This window comes from Benincasa hispida, chromosome 10, assembly GCF_009727055.1.
Source record: "Benincasa hispida cultivar B227 chromosome 10, ASM972705v1, whole genome shotgun sequence".
In the NCBI taxonomy this organism is placed as follows: Eukaryota; Viridiplantae; Streptophyta; class Magnoliopsida; order Cucurbitales; family Cucurbitaceae; genus Benincasa; species Benincasa hispida.
In genome coordinates this window covers 6,153,029-6,176,230 of record NC_052358.1, presented here as the reverse complement: position 1 = coordinate 6,176,230, position 23,202 = coordinate 6,153,029, and the positions used below count along the sequence as shown (strand labels likewise).

Here is a 23,202-nt window from a genome sequence, read left to right as displayed (position 1 = left end):
ACTCTACAACCATACTCTTATTATTATTATGTAAAATCACTCGACCTTTGAATTATAATCCAAATTATTTATCTTGTCTACCAGTTTGGGATATCTAGTAAAACAAATTTAGTAGACAACCTGAGTATAACAAAACTAGTTAAAATGTCTATATATTTAAAAGTTTGAATTTGTAAATATCTACCCCACGTTGTTGATCTCAATGCAAAGAAAATAGAATTAAGGTCTGAAACCCAATATGAAAACATATCTGCTAACCCTCGATCAAGTATTTCTTAAAAGATCCTTCTAGCTTGCGCAACATTAGGTAGACCTGTTAGAATTCTTCTCAATATGAAGGGTCACTTTGGTTGACCCGTTAAGAAATTCATAGGCCAAGATTGTATATGTTTCCACTCTCTCCTCAAAATTGGAATCGTTTTTAGACCCTCTCGTTCATGATTGAATAAGAACAAAGTAATTTGCAAGTTATTAACTTAGTTTTTCTAACCTCCATGATACTTGCTTACTTGATTGTAGTTCAACTAACTAAGACATATATCATTGATTGAAAAAGTCAGATGTTTGAAACTTTACTCCCACATGTTGAACTGTGTTATACTTGATATATGAAAACTCATCGATTGTTTATTATAAAAAAATAAATAAAGTAATTGTCAATATGAGCATAGTGAAATAGTAAATACATTACTAATCAAGTTTAAAATTTAGTAATGTAATTATTGTTTCTTTGCTTTTGGTTATTGTCTTTGATCGAGTTTGAATTATAATATTCTTAAAATAAATCTTTTCTATCAAAATGGATTAAATAGTAATAATAATGACATATGTAAATATATTTTCACAAGTTATAAAGGAGATAGTCGTAAAGACCAATATTTAAAAAAAAAAAACAAAAAACTAATTAAATAAATTTATTTTAAGATTTAGTGAAAGGAGATCAACTAAAATGAAACAAAATCTAAAATATACTAATAAAAAAAATTCAAATTACAATTATGGAAATTCAAAATAAAGGTAGTCATGAAAAGGGTCAATTATTATTAGGTGGTGGATGGAGAGTCTCTTTGATTATTATTATTATTTTATTTTGTTAAAGATAAATGTGTCTGGTTGAATAAAGTGGTGGCGTTAAAGCAGTGACCAAAAGTAGCCGTTGGAAATTCAAAAGCAACATGATTGGAATCTTTGCTCTCAACGTTCACTAAAATTTTTGAATATTTATCCTTCAAATCAAATCCCTAATTTCTTCGTCTTTTTCCTTCGTTTTAAGTCCCCCAATTCCTCTCTCCCCTCACTACCAAAATCTCATTGATTCTTCTTTGTGGGGGAGAATTTCTTGGATCTCCTTCTTCAATTCCTTCATTTCTTCGTTTCTAATTCGGATCACAGAGAGAATGGCGGCGATCAATCGATATACTGACAACACAACCCCGGCTAACCCGGTTGTTTCTCCAGCGAAGCAATCCTTACCGCCGGCCAAAACCGCTGACTCTCAGTCCGTTCTCAAGAGGTATAAACATTTCCGCTTTTTTTCCAATTCGGTTACTATATCACTGTGGATCGATCGCTTTCCTGTTCATCGCATCTGATTTCTACTTTATGTGATTTTGGGGCTTTGTTGAACTTTAAGCTGGATGAGGTAGTTCTAGGGTTCTTGATCTTGTAATCTTTTGAACTGATTTTGATATCGATTGTTCTGTGTGTCTTTCTTACCGATCTTTTTAGGGTTTTAGGGGTAATTTGAGGATCTTTTGAGGTAGTCATGTTCTTTCCCCTTAATTTTGCTCCGTCGCCATATGGGGTCTATGCAATTTAAGAAAATAGTGAAGAACCAATCTTACTGGGAACTCCGTCTGTGTTCAATCAACTAAGAACTAACAATCTTCCTCTTATTTTTGTTGTGTTTTCTTTTTACACAGGCTGCAGTCTGAATTAATGGCCTTAATGGTAAGACTTGCTACCATCTGATGTCTTGGACTGATAATTTTTTAAGTAGTTGGAAATGTGATTATTTAAGACTCCATGTTTTACCATATTGCAGATGAGTGGAGACTCTGGGATCTCAGCCTTTCCTGAGGAAGATAACATTTTCTGCTGGAAAGGGACAATAACTGGAAGCAAAGAAACAGTGTTTGAAGGAACAGAGTACAGGCTATCCTTTTCATTCCCTAACGATTACCCTTTTAAGCCTCCAAAGGTGAAGTTTGAGACCGGCTGCTTTCACCCAAATGTGGACGTTTATGGCAATATTTGCTTGGATATACTTCAGGTAATTCAGCTTTGGTGAAATCTTCAATATTGAAATGATAACTTCTCTGATTTGTTAGGACTAAAGCAACCTAAAGTGAGAATTGTTTCATTTTTTGCAGGATAAATGGTCATCAGCATATGATGTGAGAACCATAACTTCTATCCATCCAAAGTCTGCTTGGAGGTAAGCCCACACCACACCCCCCCCCCCCCCCCCCCCAAAAAAAAAAAAAAAAAAAAAAGTATATATATTTATTTATTATGTATGTGAAGAAACCATACTTCCTTGACTTGTAGATGGTCTTATTTCAACATGAATCCCTTAAATTTGGAATGGAATATAGAATGTTAAATTACAAATTTAGTCCTTATTGTTTGATGTTGCTTCAAAGTTTTATTAAACTAAGGGGACTAAATTCGAACTTTTAAAACCATAGGGACTAAACTCTAACTTTTTCCAAATCATAGGTACTAAATTTGTAATTTAACCAATATAGAATATGTAATGAGACTGCCGTTTATTTGCAGAACCAAACATAAGTTCACCTCTAAACACCCAGGCAGCCCAACTGTGGAGTAATCAAGAAGGTGGGTTTCTATTATTGTTCTTGTCTCATTGAATTGGCTGCCATGTAATGAAAGTTGGCTCACTCATATTTCTGTGTTTGTAGAATATCGGAAAATGGTGGAGAAATTGTACAAGCCTCCAACAGCAGCTTAGCTTTGTTTTTAGACTAGGATTTGTGTCTCTCAACTCTTTTTGCGCTAGAGAGGAGATTCCCAGATGATTTTTTTTCTCTTTCCTTTCAGTGTACGATCTTCACTTCTTTTACTCGCTGGATTTGTTGCAGATATATGTTGTCTACTGTAATATGTGGAAATTTCAAGTCGTTAGCTAATATTAATTTGTTCTCATTTCAAACTTCATCATCTACACTGCTGCCATGCTCGTTTTGAAGTCCTTGAAACCAACATGATGCTAAAAATTCATAATCAGTGTTCTCAAATTGTTGTGTTGTGTTTAAAGGAATTTTTTAATGTTAAACCTCTCAAAAAAGGCAATGTTTACCTTTTGGCTCAATCTCCATGAATTCATCCAATAATTTTGTAAATAGTGTAGGGTAAAATGGTTCCAGAACTCACTCATTTTAGTGGAAATCAAACTTAGCATCAAATTAAGAAAATTGTGTTGCAATTAGGGGTGAAAAGACCGCTTAAGCGGGGGGACCGAAAGCACTCGTCAGGGCGATTTGAAGTCGGTCAGTTTGGCGGCGGCGGGTTGAAAATGTTAAAAACCGCAAAATTATCGTTCGATTTTCGGGTTAGGCAACCAAACCAAACCAATCGATAATAAAAGTTTCAGAATATTTTTCAAAGGTTCCTTGGTCAAACTGAGTCTAGACAACCAAACTTGTAGGTCCAAACAGTTCGGTTGGCTCGGTTTCCTAATGAATCCGGCTCGGTTTCAACTTAGATGAATCCTTCACCGATTGAGCAGTTCCATTCCAATTTTCTACAAAAAAAAAATAAAAAAAAAAAAAATCGAGCTGAATCGAACCGCTTACACCCTATTTGCAATGTACCTGTTACCCATGTTCCATGAATCACCCAATATTTCTTCAACAAATACATGGGTTAAATCTTTCATAACTCAATAATTTTAGTAAAAAAATCAAATTTAGCATAGAATTAAGTCCGTCAAATCATTTGTGTGGGGAGTGGGCTGAATCCGTTCCAAGTTGGCTCCATCACTGCGTCCAAGCCGATATGGTATGCTTGTGGCCCTTTGGATATTTTGCATGTTTAATGAAATGCTTCTTAAAAAATAAAAATAAAAAATACATGTGATTAATGCACTAAAATTATTCACAATTTCAACCAAAAAAAAATATTGCTTCAAAGGTTTGTTGAGATTTAATGGTGAATTTATATTTTCTGGGGGTAAAATTGAAGCTGAAATTTACATTTCTCTACGTGGTCCATACTCCTCATCATCCAGTTCTTGGTCACATGACAAAAATAACATATTCTGTTAGATCTCTTATCCCAAATATTTCTTTCCTTTTAAATCGAATAGATATAATACAAAAAAGGAATATAAGAAAGGTGAGAGGGATGATTGTTTTTATCATTGTGTTCACAAAAGAAATGATGAATGTAATAGAGAGGGTCTAGTAAGAAAGAGTGATATACTTGATTGTACGTTGTTTTCTGAGCTTTAATTTTTCTACTCAACAGTTGAATGAAGATGAAATCTGTGGCTGTTCTTAGAAGTTGATGTAGGCTTTGATAAAGCCAAACCACTATACTTTCTGGTGTTGTTTTCTTCTTCCTTTTACCTCCTTGTTTCATTCTCAGAATATGCTTCGATTTTTTTTCTTCTTCATCTTCTTAGTGTAGCTGTCATTGAAACCGGAGAGAGGTTTCCTTCAAGGTGAGATTCAGATCTTGAGAAAAGAGGTAAGAGACTTTTTCTTCTAATTTTGTTTCTTCAACTGGTGATTTCTCGATAGGCAAGTAAGAGACAGGTGTATTACATGCTATTCTCCACGTAGCAATTACTATGTATGTTGATTATTTTATAACAAATGGTATCAGAGCCTTGAGAAATAATCGATCCATGGCTGTTGAAAAGTATGAGATAGAAAAGTTTATAGGATCTAATGATTTTAAGCTTTGGTCAAAGAAGATTATGTTAATCTTGACATATCAAAAGGCTTTAAAAGGTTTAGAAGATCCTAAAACATTGCCTGATACTTTAACTCAAGAAGAGAAACAAAATATTGAAGAAGTGGCATATAGGACTTTGTTGTTGAATGTGACAGATAATGTACTTAAGCAAATAGTTGATGAAAATACTGCATATGAAGTTTGGAATAAGTTACAAACATTATATGTAAGGAAGGATGTGCCTAATAAGATTTTCTTGAGGGAGAGGTTGTTCTCTTAAAAGATGAATGTCTCTAAGTCTTTGGATGAGAACCTTAATGAATTTAGAAAATTAACCTAAAAAATAAATCAAATAGAAGAAAAGCTTGACAAAGAAAGTGAGGCTACCATTCTTATTAACTCACTGCTAGACACATATAAAGATGTGAGGATAACATTGAAATATGGTAGGGATAGTATCTCAACTGAGGCAGTGATTGTTGCCATAAGGTGCAAAGAACTTGAACTTAAATCAGAATCTAAGATTTCTAGAAGTGGTGAGACTTTATTTTCTAAAGGAAAGAGGAATCACTTCAAAAAGAATAAGTTCACACAGGGGCAAAGATTTCATAAATAGAAACTAGTAATTAAGTGTTATCACTATCATAAGGAAGGTCATATTAAAAGGAACTGTCTAGAGAAGAAGAAAAGAGACTTTAAAGACTTGAATAAGTAAAAAGAATATGGAAAGACAGACTTCTCTATTGGGGATAAAGCATATGTATATGCATAAACCCTAGTTAGAACTAATGAAAAGGCCATGATAGTAAATACTGAGGATAATGAAGATTGGGTCATTGACTAAAGAGGAAGAAAAGAACTAAGTGTTATCACTGTCATAAGGAAGATCATATTAAAAGAAACTGTCTAGAGAGGAAGAAAAGAGACTTTAAAGACTTGAATAAGTCAAAAGAACATGGAAAGGTAGACTTCTCTATTGGGGATGAAGCATATGTGTATGCATAAACCCTAGCTGCAACTAATGAAAAAGGGGATAGTAAATATTGAGGATAAGGAATATTGGGTCATTAACTCAAGCTATACCTTTCATATGACTTCTAATAAGAAGTGGTTTACATCCTACATACAATAAGATGGAGGCTCGGTGTTTATAAAAAATAATCATGGGTGTAAGATTGTAGGAATAGGGTCTGTTATGCTAAGATTGGAAGACAATAGAGAAGTATTGCTTAATAATGTGAGACATGTCCCAGAAATTTGAAGGAACCTAATCTCAGTTGGAGTGCCTGATGAGATAGGTTGTTTCATCACAGTGAGTGATGGATCACTTAAAGTTCTAAAGGAGTTTAGAACAATTTTTTATGCTCCAAAACATAATGGTTTATATATTATAAAAAAAATGTTTAGACTAAAGATCATAGATTGATAGCTCAAAATGCAAAAGATGAGGAACTTGAATTATGGCATAGGAGATTGTCTCATATTAGTGAAGAAGGCCTGAAAGAGCTTTTAAAATAGGGAATCATCAAGACAAGAGGCACTAAATGACTCAACTTCTATGAACACTGTGTATAAAGAGTCTAAGAGACTTAAATTCACAAGAAGAGAGCATACCACCAAGGATATCTTGGGATAGATTCATGTCAACTTGTGGGTCCCTCTAGGACTCCATCTTTAAGTGGTTCAAGATATTTCTTATCACTTATTGATGATTACTCAATGAAGGTTTGGACTTGTATTCTTAAATCTAAGGGTCAGACCTTTAAAAGGTTTAAAGACTGGAAATTAAAGGTTGAAAATCAACCTGATAAAAAAGTAAAACATCTCAGAACTAACAATGGATTGACATTTCTTGGAGGACCTTTTAATTAGTTTTGCTCAGAGAATGGAATTACAAGACATAGAACCAGTCCTTATACTCTACAACAAAATGGTATAGTCGAGCGGATAAACAGGACAATTATGGAAAGGGTAAGATGTATGTTGTCTGAAGCTAACTTATTTTACTCTTTTTGGGAAAAAGTAGTGGCCACAACAACATTTACTATCAACCGGAGTCCATGTACCACCATTGTGTTTGCCCTAAATCTCGTAGTTCTTGTAGTTTGTAATTGTAATGTACAAACGATTTATTTATTTAATAAAATATGAGATATTTTATTCATCATTTAGTAGTATTATCCCACAAAACTAATAAACTAACATCCAAAGTTATTATCTGTAGCTTAAACATGTATGTAAAGATATACAGGTGGATCGTGTTTAAGTAATGACCTAAATGGTCTGTAGTAAATAGATAAAGTTGGATACCTTATCCTGGTGGCATTACAAATATGGCTCGCTTTGTAGATGTTACAATTGTTGTAAAGTGCTACAAATGATCTGATTCTGATCATTCATGTTGAGACATGTGAGCAGGGTATTCTATACAAAGGAGTTTGTATAAAACTGGACCATGAAATGACCAGTCTCATTATATAACACCGTTAATAATAGAGACTTACATTTCACTAAAATGACCATAGGTGGCATGACCTGAATCCTAAGTGAGTTGTGAACTCCTGCCTATGAAGACGATCCTTTGATTTGTATAGGTGAGAGTGGCCATAACGCCGACTCAATAAGCCTACCATTTTGGGATTCATCTAATTGGGGAGCTAGGAATACAGTTACACAAGACGGAATTCACTCTTTCCCAAATGTTGGGGTAAATAGATAAATTGCTCCCTAAAAAGCTGATTTCGTGGCTTGAACAATGTGATGTCACACCCTCTATTGGCCCGAGAGGGGTTTGGTCATAGTTAGACTATGGCTTATTGTTCATTAGAGGGATCAATGGTACTTAAGGAGTTTGATGTAATTACAGGGACAAAATAGTAATTTTGGCCCAACTGTACTTACGAGCAATTTGTGAAGGGTCATCACACTGTTGACTGTTCAATGGACACAGAAATATATCTATAGTGTAAAGAGTGCAATTTTCAGTATTTAGTTGAGTGACCGACCGTTAATGGATGTTGAATAATTAATAGTTTAATTAATTATTCAAGTACCATTGGAGCTTCAATCTATAGATCCACAAGGTCCCCTCTGTAGCTCAACAAGGATTGTTGAGAATTACTTTTGGATTAATTTGAATTGTTCAAATTAATTGAGAGAATTAATTTTATGTGATATAATTAATTTAAATTAATTAAATATTATATAATTAATATAATGCATTTGATACATTATAGTATAAAGTTTATTTAGAGAGGAATTAAATTTGAATATGATTCAAATATTAATTATATGGATGACATTCATATAACTGAATTTAGTATAAATGTGACTTATGTTAAATAATACCATGCATTGATGAGAGATTTAAAAATTATAGGTTATATTGTATGTGTGTATATATATATATAATAAATTAGTTATTATATATATAATATTTTTATTTAAATTAACATTATATTTTAATTTAATTTTAATTTTAAAATTAAAGAGATGGAAATAACTTCCCTTCCCTTAATTCTCTCTTAATCTAAACGTGGTTGGTGGGTGGTTTTAATAGGAGATCATCATCTTCTTTAAGAGAAGTTAAAGAGAATATAGAAAAGGGTTTTTTTCTGTAGTTTTTACGGTAGATCATCTCTGAGAAACTCCTCAATCAAATCTCTCGTCCTTTAATTCTCAATCCCTACAAAGAATACAGAAGGCTCTCTTTTGGTAGTGTCCTCTTTGGGATTTGTTTCTATACATGTGTCTTGGTTCGTGTTTAGTTCGTGGAGTTGGCATTCAACAAACAGAAACAATTAAGGATTTAAGCACTCTAATTAAATCACTTTTAGGTAAATAGTATGCATGTTCATGGTTTTCAACAAATTAGGGTTTCAGTATCATACCTTTGAAGTTTCCACCGAATTTGCTTGATTATTCTCAGAATTCTTCTTCAATCTCAGCTATGAACTACCATCAGAGTCTTCTATACTAATCTCAGACCTTAGATTGAAGTGTGGTCTTCAAATTGAGGGGAATTTGATGTGGTTTTGAGAGTTGAAGAAGAAAGGAAAAAATTAGTTGTTCTTTTCAGCTTTTCCAGTTTGCATGTTCATGAAATCTATTAAAAAACTTCAATATATAGAAGTTTGTCATGCAAAACAGATTGAACATAATAAAGTCACTTCGTATTCCATTAATCCTTAGTAGCTTGAGGTGTAATTCATGGTGGAATTAATGGGATTATCCCACTTTCAAATTTTCCAATAAATATAAAACTTGTTTTTTAAATTTGTTTTTCAAATTCAATTTAATTTAAATATAAATTTCATAATCCAATTTTATAATTTTGAATTTCATAAATTCAAATTTTAATAATTTTAAATTGGAAAAAATAATTAAACTAATTTAATTAATTTAATTTAATATCAAATATTAAATTAATAAAACACCTCATTAAATATTTAAATCATATTTAAATATTGTTAACTCCCTTAAACCATAATGTTTAATTCGATAATTAAACTTAATTATATCAAATATAATAACCCAAACCCTAAACAAAGTTTGAACATTTCAAATTCTCTCAACATGCTATTCTAAGGTTTAATCATTTTACGAGCTAGTTGAGGGACCTAATGGACCTACAGATCATGAGCTCCAACGATTTGCGATTAATCGGCTAAAATCTTTAGACCGAATTATATTAATATTCGTTAACTACTGAGACATATCATTATAATTTAGTAGTTGCACTCTCCTCACTATAGATATATTTTCCACTTGATTTAACCGTAATTAGTAAGTCAATCTTTCATAGGTCGTTTGTATTAACAGCTAGGTCAAGAATACCGTTTTACCCTATAATACATCTTGCTCTTTAAGTTTTCACTGATCCTCTAATGAACAATTGGTTTATGGTCCTACCAATAAATTGAATCTCTCTCATTCACGAAAGGGTGAGACCCCTTTGTTCAAGACCATGAGTCAGTACTTAAGGGAACAACTATTTACTAACTTTAAGACGAGTAGGAGTGAATTTCGTCTTGCAGAACTATGTTCCTAGCTGTTTATCCAGTCTTACCCTTAAAATGGGAAGCTTATTGAGTGGTGATGTTGAACCACTCTCACCTATGCAGATTAAAGGATAATCCCAAATAAACAAGAGTTCATAGTTACCTTAGGATTAAGATCGAGTTACCTTAAGTCATCGAATTGAAATAGTCAATTTTAACAGTAAACAATCGTTATAAAGAAAAATGACTATTTTGTGGTCCGGTCTTATGCAAACATCTTTTGCATAGGATGCCTCCACTTACATATCTTCACATGAACGACTTTGGGATCACATCGTTTGTATCAATATACAAAGTGGGTCGCAACCATAGTATCTCAAGGATAAGATACCCAACATTATCCATATACTTATAGATCTTTTTGGCTATATACTAAAACTCGATCCTCTTTTATGTCTCTACATAAAGTTTAAGAATTCATTTTATAGTCATGGGTTAGTTTATTGGATTTAGTAATGAATGCAATTCAATAACACCTTTACTGATAGAAAATTTCAATAATAACTTTATTGTGAATAGAATATGTTTAATGTTTACAAAGTGCTAATTTTTGGGACATTCCCAACAGTTCGTGATCGGAGAAAAGGAAATTTGTGAAGAACGGTTCTTCAAGGGTAAGTTTTCTTGAAACCCTAACTTTATTCTCTCTTCTTATGCATACTGTAATTTTCTGTGATAATGCATAATGTACTCTGTAATCTTATGTTTATGTGAAATATTGAAAATTTGGAACGATCCTGCTTCTACTGCGAAAATTCACCGTTCCTTCCCATTGGTCTAAAAACCCTTGAAGAAATATGGAATGGTAAAAAACCTGGTCTATCTAACTTGAAGGTGTTTGGTTGTACTGTTTTTGTGGATACCAAACAAGGAAATTTAGATCCTAGGACTTTGAAGTGTATGTTCTTGGGTTATTCTGAAGGCACAAAAGGATTCAATCTTTGGGACTTCAAATCTATGAGAAGTATTGTAAGCAGGGATGTTGTTTTAAGAGAAAATTAGTTTTAAGAGAAAAACACAGAAACTGCAGGTACCAAGGAAGTTTTTGAAGCATGTAGCTCTAAATCTAAGGTGGGGCTATGTAAAAAAGGGGAAACAAAAGGTTGGTGAAGACTATCTAGAGGATGAAACAGAGCAAATTCATGAAACCAACTCAACCAATGAGTTGAACCACATTAGGCTGAACCGGTTGGTGAAGACCTTTCAAATTATACTCTATCAAGAGACAAACAAAGAAGAGAGATAAGACTACCCTCAATGTACTCTCAAAATAACTTTGTCTTATATGCCTTAAATACTATTGATGACTTAGAATGTGATGAACCTAAATCATATGAAGAAGCTATTACTATAGTGACAGATCTTGAAAAAAGGCTATAGAAGAATAGTTGGATTCTCTTTATAAGAATCATATATCGGATCTTGTACCTCTACCTCCTAGACAGAAACTAATTTCTTGCAAATGGGTATTCAAAAAGCAATTAGAAAAAGTCATTGGATGAGGAGTAAAATTTAAAGCAAGGCTAGTTGCAAAGGGTTTCACACTGAGAGAAGGGATAAATTATACATAAATCTTATCACCTGTGGTGAAACACACTTCTATTCGCCTTCTTTTAGCTATAGTTACTTGTAAAAACCTAGAATTGGACCAAATGGTTGTAAAAACAACATTTTTACATGGAAAACTAGAGGAACATATCTATATGATGCAACCTAAAGGTAGTGAAAAGTATTTGTATAAAGATCTTGTTTGCAAATTAAATAAGTCCCTATATAGGCTTAAACAACCTCCTAGGTGCTGGTATAAGAGATTTGATGAATTCATCACTGGAATAAATTTTAAGAGAAGTAAGTTTGACCCTTGTGTTTATCTAAAAAAGGTTTCTAATGATAAGAAACTTTATCTTTTGTTATATGTGGATGATATGTTGTTAGCTGGAAGAGATGATAATGAATTAAATAGAGTTAAAAATCTTTTATCTAAAGAGTTTGAAATGAAAGAGGTGGGGGCTGCAAGTAGAATCCTAGGGATGGAGATCAGTAGAAATAGAACACTAGGAGAATTATATGTATGTCAAAGTGATTATGGAAAGAAAATCCCAAAGAAGTTTAATACGTCTGAAGCTAAGATAGTGAGTACCCCCTTAGCTCAACATTTTAAACTTTCAGCATTACATTCTCCTAAAGATAGTGAAGAAGCTAAAAGAATGGAAAGGGTGCCTTACTTAAATGCCACAGGGAGTCTCATGTATCTAATGATATGTACAAGACCTGACCTTGCATATTGTTCTAGCCTAATCAGAAGGTATATGAGTAACCTTGGAAAGAACCATTGGGAAGCTACTAAATGGGTCTTCAAATATCTAAATGGGTCAATAAACAGGAGATTACTCTACAAATATCCTAAGTCTACTGAGTTAGAGTTATATGGGTATGTAGATTCAGATTATACTAGAGATTTGGATAAGAGAAGGTCCTTGACTGTCTATACTTTTATGTTTGGAGGAAATCTGATTTCTTGGAAGCCTAATCTGCAAACAGTAGTAGCACTTTCAACCACAAAAGCAGAGTTTATAGCTATGACAAACAATGTAAAGGAAGTTATATGGCTTAAGGGGATTCTAAAAGAACTTGGTTTCTATCAACAAACCGTTAGTTTACTATGCGACAACCAAAGTTCAATATTCAATACAATTATCAAAGAACCAACAATTTTACAAAAGAATAAAGCACATAGACGTGAAAATGCATTTTATTAGAGATATAATTGAAGAAAGAATAGTTAACATAGTGAAAGTAAAGTCAGAAGATAACGCAGCATACATGTTAACTAAAGTTGTTACTCGAACTAAGCTTGAGCATTGTCTAAAATTGCTCAAGGTTACTGATTTTCAAAATGAATAACAACAGAAATAAGGAACAGTCACAAGCAAGTCTAAATTCAAGGTGGAGAATTGTTGAGATTTAATAGTGAATTTATACTTACTGTGGGTAAAATTGAAGTTGAAGTTCACATGAGATTCTTTCTCTATGTGATCCATACTCCTCATCATGTAGCTCTCGGTCACATGGCAAAAATAACATATTCTGTTAGACCTCTTATCCCAAATATTTTTTTTTCCTTTTAAATCGAATAAATGTAATACAAATATAAGAAATGTGAGAGGGATGATTGTTTTGATTATTTTATTCACAAAAGAAATGATGAATGTAATAGAGAGGGTCTAGTAAGAAAGAGTGATATATCTTATTGTACTCGGTTTTCTGAGCTTCAATTTTTCTGCTCAATACTTGAATGAAGATCAAATCTGTGGTTGTTCCTAGAAGTGGATGTAGGCTTTGATAGAGTCGAGCCGCTATATTTTCTGGTGTTGTTTTCTTCTTCCTTTTACCTCCTTGTTTCATTCTCAATCTGTGCTTCGATTTGTTTTCTTCATCATCTTCTTGTGTAGCTGTTGTTGAAACAAGAGAGAGATTTCCTTCAAGGTGATATTCAAATCTTCTTGAGAAAAGAGGTAATAGATTTTTTTTCTTCTAATTTCGTTTCTTCAGCTGATGATTTTGATAGGCAAGTAAGAGACAGGTGTATTACATGCTATTCTTCACGTAGCAATTACTATCTCTGTTGATTATTTTATAACAAATGTTGTTTTTTCTCCTATTAATTTCATTTTTTTCAGAACACTCCTATTAATCTCATGCTAACATATATTTTATAATTCACAATTGTCACCTTTATTTAAGGAGAAGATTGCAATAATTGTCCAAGTGTAACTGTGTAAGGTACAATTATGGGGAAAAAAAGGGTACAAATTGATGAAATTGATTGAAAGTAAAAATTAATACACATAGCTAAGGTTTATGACTTTTTTTTGTTAAGTTCCAAGTGTAAGACATTCGTTAGCACTGTTATGTAAATATCGACATAAATAACCTACTTCTCATAAACTAAAATAAAATAAAGCGGCACTTGCAGGTTTAACAAAAATAAATAAATGATATACTGCAAGTGTGTCCACGTCATCCCAAATAAAATTGGTAAAAATCTATACAAATTAAGCATCCAGCGAGAAGGGAAAACACGCGAGTTTTCCAAATTATATTGAATATACTTCATTAATAAAGAACCAAATATATTAACTTACTTTTATATATATATATATACATTCTTTGAGTAAAGCTAGTTAGGTAATATCTTAATGATATAATATTAATACACAAATAACATACTTAAAATTTGATATGTCAATATTATACTTAAATAACTTTGAATGAGTGTCAATATATTATACACTCAAATCTTATTTCAGTTATTTACTAATTGATGTTTAATATATTCTGATACAATTAATATACCATATTATTAATATACTTGATACACTTAATTAATATACTTGATATATTTCATTATGGTACACTGTATCGATATACTACTATCAGTTACTTTATTTTAGGTAATCATCTTAATGATATACTATCAATACACTAATAATATATTTGATATAGTTGATATATTACTGATATACACTTGATATGCTTGATTGATATACTTGTCAATTATGCACTCATTTATATTGCTGATAAACTTGATACACATGACTGATATACTTTATATACTTGATAATGATACATTGATTGATAAACTACTGATAAATTAGTCGATCAATCATTCATTTATAGTGTTGATAAATTTGATATGCTTGACTAATGTACTTGATATCATTACACTTGACTAATATACTGCTAATAAACTTGATAATTGTGCACTCTTTTTTAATACTCAACTGATATACCTGATACACTTGATTGATATATTGTTGATAAACTTAATCATGATGCACTTGATTGAGTAGAAATACTTTATAATGATGTACATAGATTTAAAGAGGAAAAAAAAAACATGACCTTCTTTGCACACAACAAACCCTCTCCCCCAAGCACTACTCCACATCATCTGTTGCCACCCACCTCTCCACCTCTCCGTCGCTTCCTTTTATCAACCGTCACATATCTGGTCGCAAGTCACCAATCGCCACTTTTCTCTCTTTTTCTTCCCCCAACATCTCTTTCACCAACTTCACATCATCTACTGCCAACCACCACTCACCTCTATCCTTTTTTCTCTTTCTATCCCTGGATAAATATAGAATAAAAAATAATTAAAAATTCGGATTAGAAAGGGGAAAAAACGCTTCATCTTTTCAATGGCATATTTGCATTATTCTAGTCACGATAATTGAGAAAAGCTTAGAGGAAAAGAATTGCTTATGTTTAGATTTTTTTTCTCTAAAAAAAGTCCCAACTTTGAACCTATTGATTGTACTATGGACCGACCTTCGTCTTTGTCAACCATGGAAATATTCTCCTCTCATCATCCAACGGCTCTGCTGATGCAACAATTTTTTTAAAAAATAATAATAACTTTTAAGAAAATAAGGGTTTAAACAAGTCTCATATCATAAATGGTGAGATCCAGAATACCAACTCCTTCAATTCCAAAAGCTAACCTTGAAGTTACCATTTAGCTTACAAATAATTGCAAAGAACAATAACATATTGACAATTCCAATATCAAATAATACAAACCCCTTCTTTTTTTTTCTTTTGTACAGAGAGACATCACATTCGGAGCAAATGAATTTTTCTAACTTTACAGGATCTTTATAAGTATATATAATATATATATATCAACTATATATATATATATATTCATATATATGCCAAATTTGTTCTATCAATTTGATGAATGTGATGCAGCAAGAAGAGCTGCTCCAATGCCAGATCCATCTTCAGTTACCTTAAGAATTATATGTTTGGCAATTTCTTCTCCCAATATCTCAATCAAAGCTTCATGCAAGTACTCTCGGAACATGGTGTAATTAGTATATAATCCGCCCTCAACAGCCACCACCGTTCTTTTGATATTCACATCTGTTCTACTTCTTGCTCCAGCAATTCCTCCCGTTCCATCACGTCCCATCTTTTTTAGGATACCCAGAATGCCAGCAGCCACCAACCGAGCAGCTCGGCGTGTCACCACATCACATATTCTTACAATGAGTTTTCGAGCTTTTAGAGAGACTTCAGGAATCTGAAAGACCAGATGAACAAGGGGACAAGTGTTAGTTGTCTAAATTTTGTATCAAATTGAAAAAGAAAAGAGGAATGTTAATGGATGGGATGGCCTAATTCTAAAAATTATCTACCCCCAAGATGTCATTCAAGATCCTTGCTACATCTCTTAAGTCGAGAGACTCATCTTCGTGCATCTCAGCCATTAGAGGTGTTCTGAACACATAAAAGTAGTCAGTAACTAGTAAAGCTTGAACTGGTCTTGAATCAAATCAAAAACAAAAGTTAAAGGCAAATGTAATACAAGTCCCTGCAACCACAGCTATGCATTATATGGTATGATTCACATGCAATCAAAATGGACTTCCCATCTATTCTTTTCCAGAAAGAAGGGCCAAAGTCATAAATTCATTGAATAGTCACGAGAGAAAGCGAACATACGTCAACACAAAAGGCATCGATAACCTGGATGAACCAAACCCGAAAATATCGGATTCTTGTGACATTCGAAGAATCACTCTTCTCACAACGTCACCCAAATACATACCCGATATCATCTTCTCAAAACCCTGCACAAGATTCAAGTAAAGGAACAAATTAGTTGTCATGAGATTACAAAATGAATGCTGGAAATAGGGAAAACTAAGTAGTACCTGATCATTTGGATTGGGGCTGTCAAAATCCAAATCAATGTCATAGGAAGTTCTAGGTAAATGAGAGGACCAAAAATTTCCCCACTCCATGTTTACAACCTGAGCAAGAAAACAATTACTTCAGATAATGATATTAAGTTCAAAAGAAGACTAAAGATGATAGCCTCCTACCATGAACCCAGAGGTTGTAAGAAGTCCTTGACACTTAATAATAGCATCTGTCCGCTCCAAATAACAGGCATTGGTACCAGTTCCAATTATCACTGCAGCAACAGTATCAGCATCGTGATAATGTCCAAGAGCTAACGTTCCCACAGTGTCATTTATCTGCTTCAAAATTAAATTGAAGCATAGTTTTCAAGAAATGCAATGTTACTATCAAACCAACTTACAATCCAAGAATGAAAAGGAGTGGCATATAAACATGGTTTATGGCCTAACATGCCTCCTGTGCATATGCGTGTTTCTGAGAAACAATATCACCTATTGAATCTGAAATATAAACTACTATAGCAATTCCCAGTTTCCTATCAACAAATTTATAAAATTCTTCTTAATTTTTCAGTTCCTTGCATTTATTGTATTATCTACGTTCCTACTTCCTATGATATAGTGCATGTGATAAAGACAAAAGATAGTAAAGGATGCGGTACAACTGAGAAACTGGAAACTTAAGCCATGAGGTTCAAGCCAAAAATAGCTTAGGATGTACATATTATTGTTGGCTGTCGTGATTCTTCACTCAATCCTACACACACAACACCACTATTGCAGCAAAACACAAAAAATTGTGCAAGTTTTCTAAACCAATTATCAACAGTTAACCTCATAAACCACCTTCCATTACTACAATTTCTTTGATTGTGATGAGTGATGACTATAAATGAAAACTTACAAGTGCTGTGACTCTTATGTTGAGACCTTTTCTTGTCATTGCTTGTTCCAAGCACTCGGCAACATCTTTCCCTACCTGACAAATATAACAGGTTTAGCAACTTGCATAACTAAACAGGTTTCTCCTCGTTCATTATAACCAAATCACACCTCTCAATAATTTCTGAAAACATAGAATATGATTGAGAATTTAGAACAAAGACATTACACAGAACAAGAATCAGACTCAATTGATTGATGTAAAGATCCCAAGAAAAAATGCAATGCATACTTGGACATCGATAACACAAACAATAGCACTAATACCCCACCACCCTGCCCAGTGGACGATTTTTACAAGAAAGAATTTTCACTCCTGACTGGCTTCCCAAAGCCTAGAACTACGTAGACACCATCCAACTAACCATGTCTCCAATGGAAAATCCTTTCGTCCACTTAATTAACACGCCAGACGAAATGGAATTTTGTTTTGTGGGAAAAGAGAATGTAAAACCAAGGTCCCTTCTCCCACCTAGAAGAACCTCAGAATCATTTCCTTTATCAATAAATTCCTTCAACGACGAAGCAATAAAATCAAAGAGATCCTGCAATAAAGTAAAGTTTGATGTTAACGATATTATATGAACATAACAGAAGCTTAAACAAACCACACATCAGTACAACATCAAGGGAAAATAGTTACATTGCCTGTGCTGGTCATTAAATGTTGGGGAATAGGAAGCCGCTCCACATCATGATCAAGGATCGACGATCTATTACCTTCTAATTGAATGCTCAATACCCTGAAATTTGTACCCCCTAGATCAAGGGCATAGTGGGTCCCCATCTCATTCCTAATGGGAAGAGTATCATCAACATAAGTGCTTATATAATCATCCAAAACACTCATTTCATGAGAACTACAGTCTATAAGTTCAGCTTCAAGTCATATACCGTGAAAGCATAAATGCATAGACCAAGATTAGAAAAGTTATACTAAAGACAGAAAAAGGGAACTGTAGCTAAATACTAATAGTGCTATGACCAAGCGGCAGAATAGTGACTCTAAACTAAATGCAAAATTGATTTAGCGAGTGTTTAGAGAGTAGATGAGAAAACCATTTAACAAGCAGGTGTTTAAATGATAACTAACAAGACAGAACATTGTGCACACATCGTAAAATCGAATGGATAGAAATCAAATATGACCCACAGGGGCCGAAGTAACAGTAGACAAGAAAACCAATTTGGTGAAGTCCAACAATTTCAGATAGATGCTGAAACTTTAGATGAACATATCATGACACAAACGGGAAGAGAGAGAGAGAGAGAGAACCAAATCCTTCAAGTCATTCTAAATTCAAATCCTAATTGTGTCCCCCCCCCCCCCCCCAAAAAAAAAAGGAACAAATTGAAGGTTATAATGACTGGAAAGAGAGCCCGGAAGAGCAAGGAGAAAATGCTGAAGATTTGATACAGAAATTGAAAAACAAACAGAAAAGGTATCAGCCAAGCTACAAGAATATCACTCGTTCGTAACAATGAGGAAATGAAATTAGCGAAACTTCACAATATCTATCGCATAGAATCGAGTAACTAATCATCACCAACGAACCAAAAACTAAAAGACTTAACTACTCCAGGACACTATTATTCTGACGATAACCGTAGACTGGCCTCACCGATCAATAACAAGCAATCCAAAACACGATAAAACCCACGGAATAGAAGATTACCCATCAGGGAGATTATCAACGAAGGTAAGAAGCATTTTGAGCTTGGAACCTCCTTCCGAAGCCAAACCAGCGTGCATCTCCACAGCCATGGCGTCGACCACCTGCTTCAACCTCCCCACGGAAGTCTCACAAGCCTCCTCCAGCTCTTTCAAAACCCTAACTACTCTCCTCCATTTCCCTCTGTTCTGCACTCTCCGACTAACCACTCCCGCCGCCACTATGCACGCCACCACAGCAACACTCACAGCCACTCCCACCACTACTCTCCCCATTTCCTTCCTCGATCACTCACTCCGTCCAAGAACTTCACAGCAACACCTCCTCCTATTACTCATTCCAACGAAGTAACACCGTCGGAACATGCACTCCGTTTCGATTCACTCCCACTCTCTTAAACTCCTCGTCGCAATAACCTCGTTAAAAGCACGTATCAACACTTTCCCGACTCCGGCGCCGCCAGAGGCCTCTCCGGCACCTCCGACGCCGACGGCCACCGAAGAGAAATGAACAGAGAAGGTGGTTCAACAACACTCCGACAACCGGACCGGACGCGAGGGGGTTGGGTTAGCAGGGGACTTTGCAAATTGCAAGAAGAAAAAGTATGGGAAAGCGAATGGTCAAATACTTATGGAATGATAGCGAAAGGACCAATTTGACCCTCAAAATCTCTGGAAATAAATACCAATTGCATTACAACAAAATTCCGCGGCGATTTTTCACCGTGCTTTTTTTTTTCTTTTTTTCTTTTTGGAAAAAAAAATTCTTGTTTTATTTATATTTGCCGACTTTTTGCATTTTTCCCTTTGTTATCTTTGTTCCCATCCATTTTGAGCCATTTTCACCAAGATGACCCTACTTTTGAATTTAATTACCACTTTGCCATTCAAGCTTCTGGAATGTTGTTGCCGTTTATTATTTGAATTTCACCCTTCACAACACACATTTTATTTCAGAACAATTTAAATAAGGTTTTTTTTTCCATTTATGGTTTCTCCCAAATGTAACCCATAAAATAATAATAATAATAAATGCAACCCATAAAATCTTGTGTAATAATACTAAAAATTGAATTGAATTTAATCATTCCAACATAAATCAATTAAATCTTTCAACTTTTAGCTTTGTATTTATTTGATTTCTAACTTTTAAAAATATTTTTTTTCATAGATATTATATTAAAATATTAGATAAGAGAATCGAACATCTACCTTGAAGGTAATAGTAAGCATTATATCAATTGAACTATGTTCATGTTGGTCTTTTAATAATATTTTATAAGCTTCTAAAGTTTGAATTTTGTGTTTAACATATTTCAATAAATAAATATTCTTAAAAATTAATTGGTTTGTTATATAAAAATCTAATATTGATGTCTCATACAATCGTAGGCCTCGTTTGATAGTCATTTTATTTTTAAAAGTTAAATTTATAAATACTACTCTCATCCTTGCGTCGGTATGTTTTATTCCCACTTTCAACTTGTATATACAAAATCTAAGTCAAATTTGAAAACTAAAAAAATAGTTTTTAAAAACTTGTTTATATTTTTAGGAATTCAAGTTTATATTAGTAGAAAGAAAAAAAATGGTAACTAAATACAGTTTTAAATTTTAAAATTTGTTTGTTAAATTATATATTCTAATAAATTTAAAAATTGAGAAACTAAATTAAGCCAGGCAAATTTTGGCAATTATAAAATTAGATTTTTTTAATACAAATTACAAAATTAGTTTAAACATTACATTTTGTATTTATTTATTTGGTTATAAACTAATATTTATTTATATTTAAGTTGAATATAAATAAATATCATATTTAATATTTAAATTAATTTTTTAATTATCAAAATGAACATATCTAAAAAAAGTTAAAATGAATATAATTAAACGTTGATATATATTATATCATTTAAAATTGGAGATTCAAATTTTCTTAACACTACTTATTTTATTAAAAATGTTAAATATTTTAATTTAATCCGATAACAAAAATAAGCGACTAAACTTATAATTAAATTTAAAAATAAAAATGAAGATATTAGATTGAAGAAGATAGCAATGGGAGCACATTGATGACACTGATTCTCTCTCTACCCATACAATAATAGTAATAATAATAATAATGAAAATATAATTGAGGATTTTAGGAGAGAGGTAGTAGGGTAATAAAGAAAAGTCAAAGGTCCAAATTTGACGTAAGAAAGAAAAAGTGGAAAACGTTGGGAGGGGCAGAATGGGGAGAAAAAGGGAAAGTTGTTGAGGAGGGAAATGGAAATAGAGAAAATGCAGGGGAGGAAAATGGAAAAAGAGGAAAAGAGGGATGCGATGAGCGGCGACGGTAGCTGCGTATTTGGACGATACGACGCCGTACTGCCAGCTGTTTCACGCTAATGACCAGCTGTGCGTGACAGAAAAAGCAACCAATTCTGTACTGCGCTCTTCCCTTTTCCAACTCCAAGATTTCCATTTTATTTTTCAATTTCCATTTCGTTTCTCTCTGACAATTTAATATATATAATAATAATAATATTCCACGTTGCTGTAATTTACATGCCCAGCTCTGCTGTCTTGCACTCCCACTAATTTAACAGTCTTTTTTTTTATTATTATTATTATTATACAAAAAATAACCAGTAATTTCGAGTAAGTTGCAATTATATTTTAAAATTTTAAAATGTTTTGTTTTATTTGTTTAAGCCTCAAGATTTATTTTAAATGGTGAGAAATTATTTTGTCAAAATAAAATAGAATTGATGCAATTATTAATGTATAAAAATTAGAAAAAAATTATATAAAATGTGGTTTCATTTATAACATAGGAATGAGAGTTGATGTATTAAATTTTATTATAAAAAATAATTTTAATTATAAATTTTAAAATAAATAAATGATAATAATAATATTTAACTTTATATTATTGTAAATAATATCACACTTTAAATTTTTACACGTGAATTTTATAAAATTCACTTTTGTTTCAGTAGAGATGATATTTTGGACTGAATTTCTTCTTTTAAACAGTAAAAGTATAAATTTTCAAAATCTATACTCAAAAAAATTGAAATCTACTGGATAATTGAGGCATATTTTATAAATTTTATCCCCTTTTTTCTCCCTTGCCATAATTAACATTTTAACCCTCACCTTTTTTTTTATCTTTGATTATTGTTTGCTCCAAACAAAATGTGGCATGATATTCATTATCCACCCATTACTATTTCATTTGATAACATTTTATTTTTAGATTTTGATTTTTTTTATTGTCCTCCTCTCAATCTCTTGTAATATTTTTCATTTTTCTTAAGTAAAATATATGAATTTTTAGTCAAATTTAATAAATAAAAACAAACTTTTTAGAAGGATTGTTTTTTATATTTCAAAATTTGACTTAGTTTTTAAAAATATTGGTAGAAAGTAAATAATAAAAAAAAACTCATAGAAAGTAATATTTATAAACTTAATTTAAAAAATAAAATAAAAGGTTTGCTAGATAGAATCTATTCCTACATGTTTAAAGTTACAATTTTGTAGCTAGATTATTTAAATTAATTTATTTTGATGGATAAGATGCTTTCGATTCATAATTTCAACTAACATGTTCATTTTAAGTCCCTTTCGCAATAATTTTGTTTTTAATTTCATTTCTAGAAAATTATGCTTACTCCCACTCTTTTCTTTTCCTTTTCGAAGGAAATATTACGAATCATTTTCTTTCTTTGCAATGTTTTTCATATTTATTAAAAAATTCATTAAACAACCTGTCAACATCACGAAGACAAAAAAGTGAATATTTTGTTCCAAATGAATATAGTTTAACTAACGATAAGAATGTAATATATTTATCTGGGTTAGAGATTTGATCCTTCAGCTTCACATATCATCAATA

The 23,202-nt window shown here is 32.5% G+C and overlaps 2 protein-coding genes across 8 annotated transcripts; one reads left to right on the top strand and one right to left on the bottom strand.

Annotated features, from left to right (window-relative positions):
- The first annotated feature begins 1,235 nt into the window (after positions 1 to 1,235).
- On the top strand, positions 1,236 to 3,180 carry LOC120087974 (ubiquitin-conjugating enzyme E2 20). The gene is given in 7 exon segments (XM_039045000.1): positions 1,236 to 1,513; positions 1,923 to 1,950; positions 2,045 to 2,272; positions 2,373 to 2,408; positions 2,410 to 2,437; positions 2,782 to 2,841; positions 2,925 to 3,180. Coding segments are annotated over 7 exon segments (546 nt in total). The 5' UTR covers positions 1,236 to 1,397; the 3' UTR covers positions 2,975 to 3,180.
- An 11,581-nt stretch (positions 3,181 to 14,761) lies between these two features.
- On the bottom strand, positions 14,762 to 19,927 carry LOC120087572 (hexokinase-3). 7 transcript variants are annotated; one of them, XM_039044383.1, is made up of 10 exons: positions 19,318 to 19,927; positions 18,285 to 18,435; positions 18,007 to 18,186; positions 17,604 to 17,678; positions 16,880 to 17,038; positions 16,709 to 16,807; positions 16,497 to 16,624; positions 16,190 to 16,271; positions 15,781 to 16,074; positions 14,762 to 15,116 (listed from the first exon to the last, which is right to left on the bottom strand). In XM_039044383.1, the coding sequence occupies exons 1-10, from the start codon at positions 19,587 to 19,589 to the stop codon at positions 15,111 to 15,113; spliced, it is 1,446 nt and encodes a 481-aa protein (XP_038900311.1). In that variant the 5' UTR covers positions 19,590 to 19,927; the 3' UTR covers positions 14,762 to 15,110. The 7 variants fall into 7 exon arrangements, with proteins under 7 accessions (XP_038900311.1, XP_038900309.1, XP_038900312.1 ...); XM_039044381.1 differs by lacking the exon at positions 14,762 to 15,116 and having other exon boundaries at positions 15,450 to 16,074; XM_039044384.1 differs by lacking the exon at positions 14,762 to 15,116 and having other exon boundaries at positions 15,450 to 16,074; positions 16,880 to 16,971; positions 18,114 to 18,186; positions 19,318 to 19,926.
- Positions 19,928 to 23,202: the final 3,275 nt, after the last annotated feature.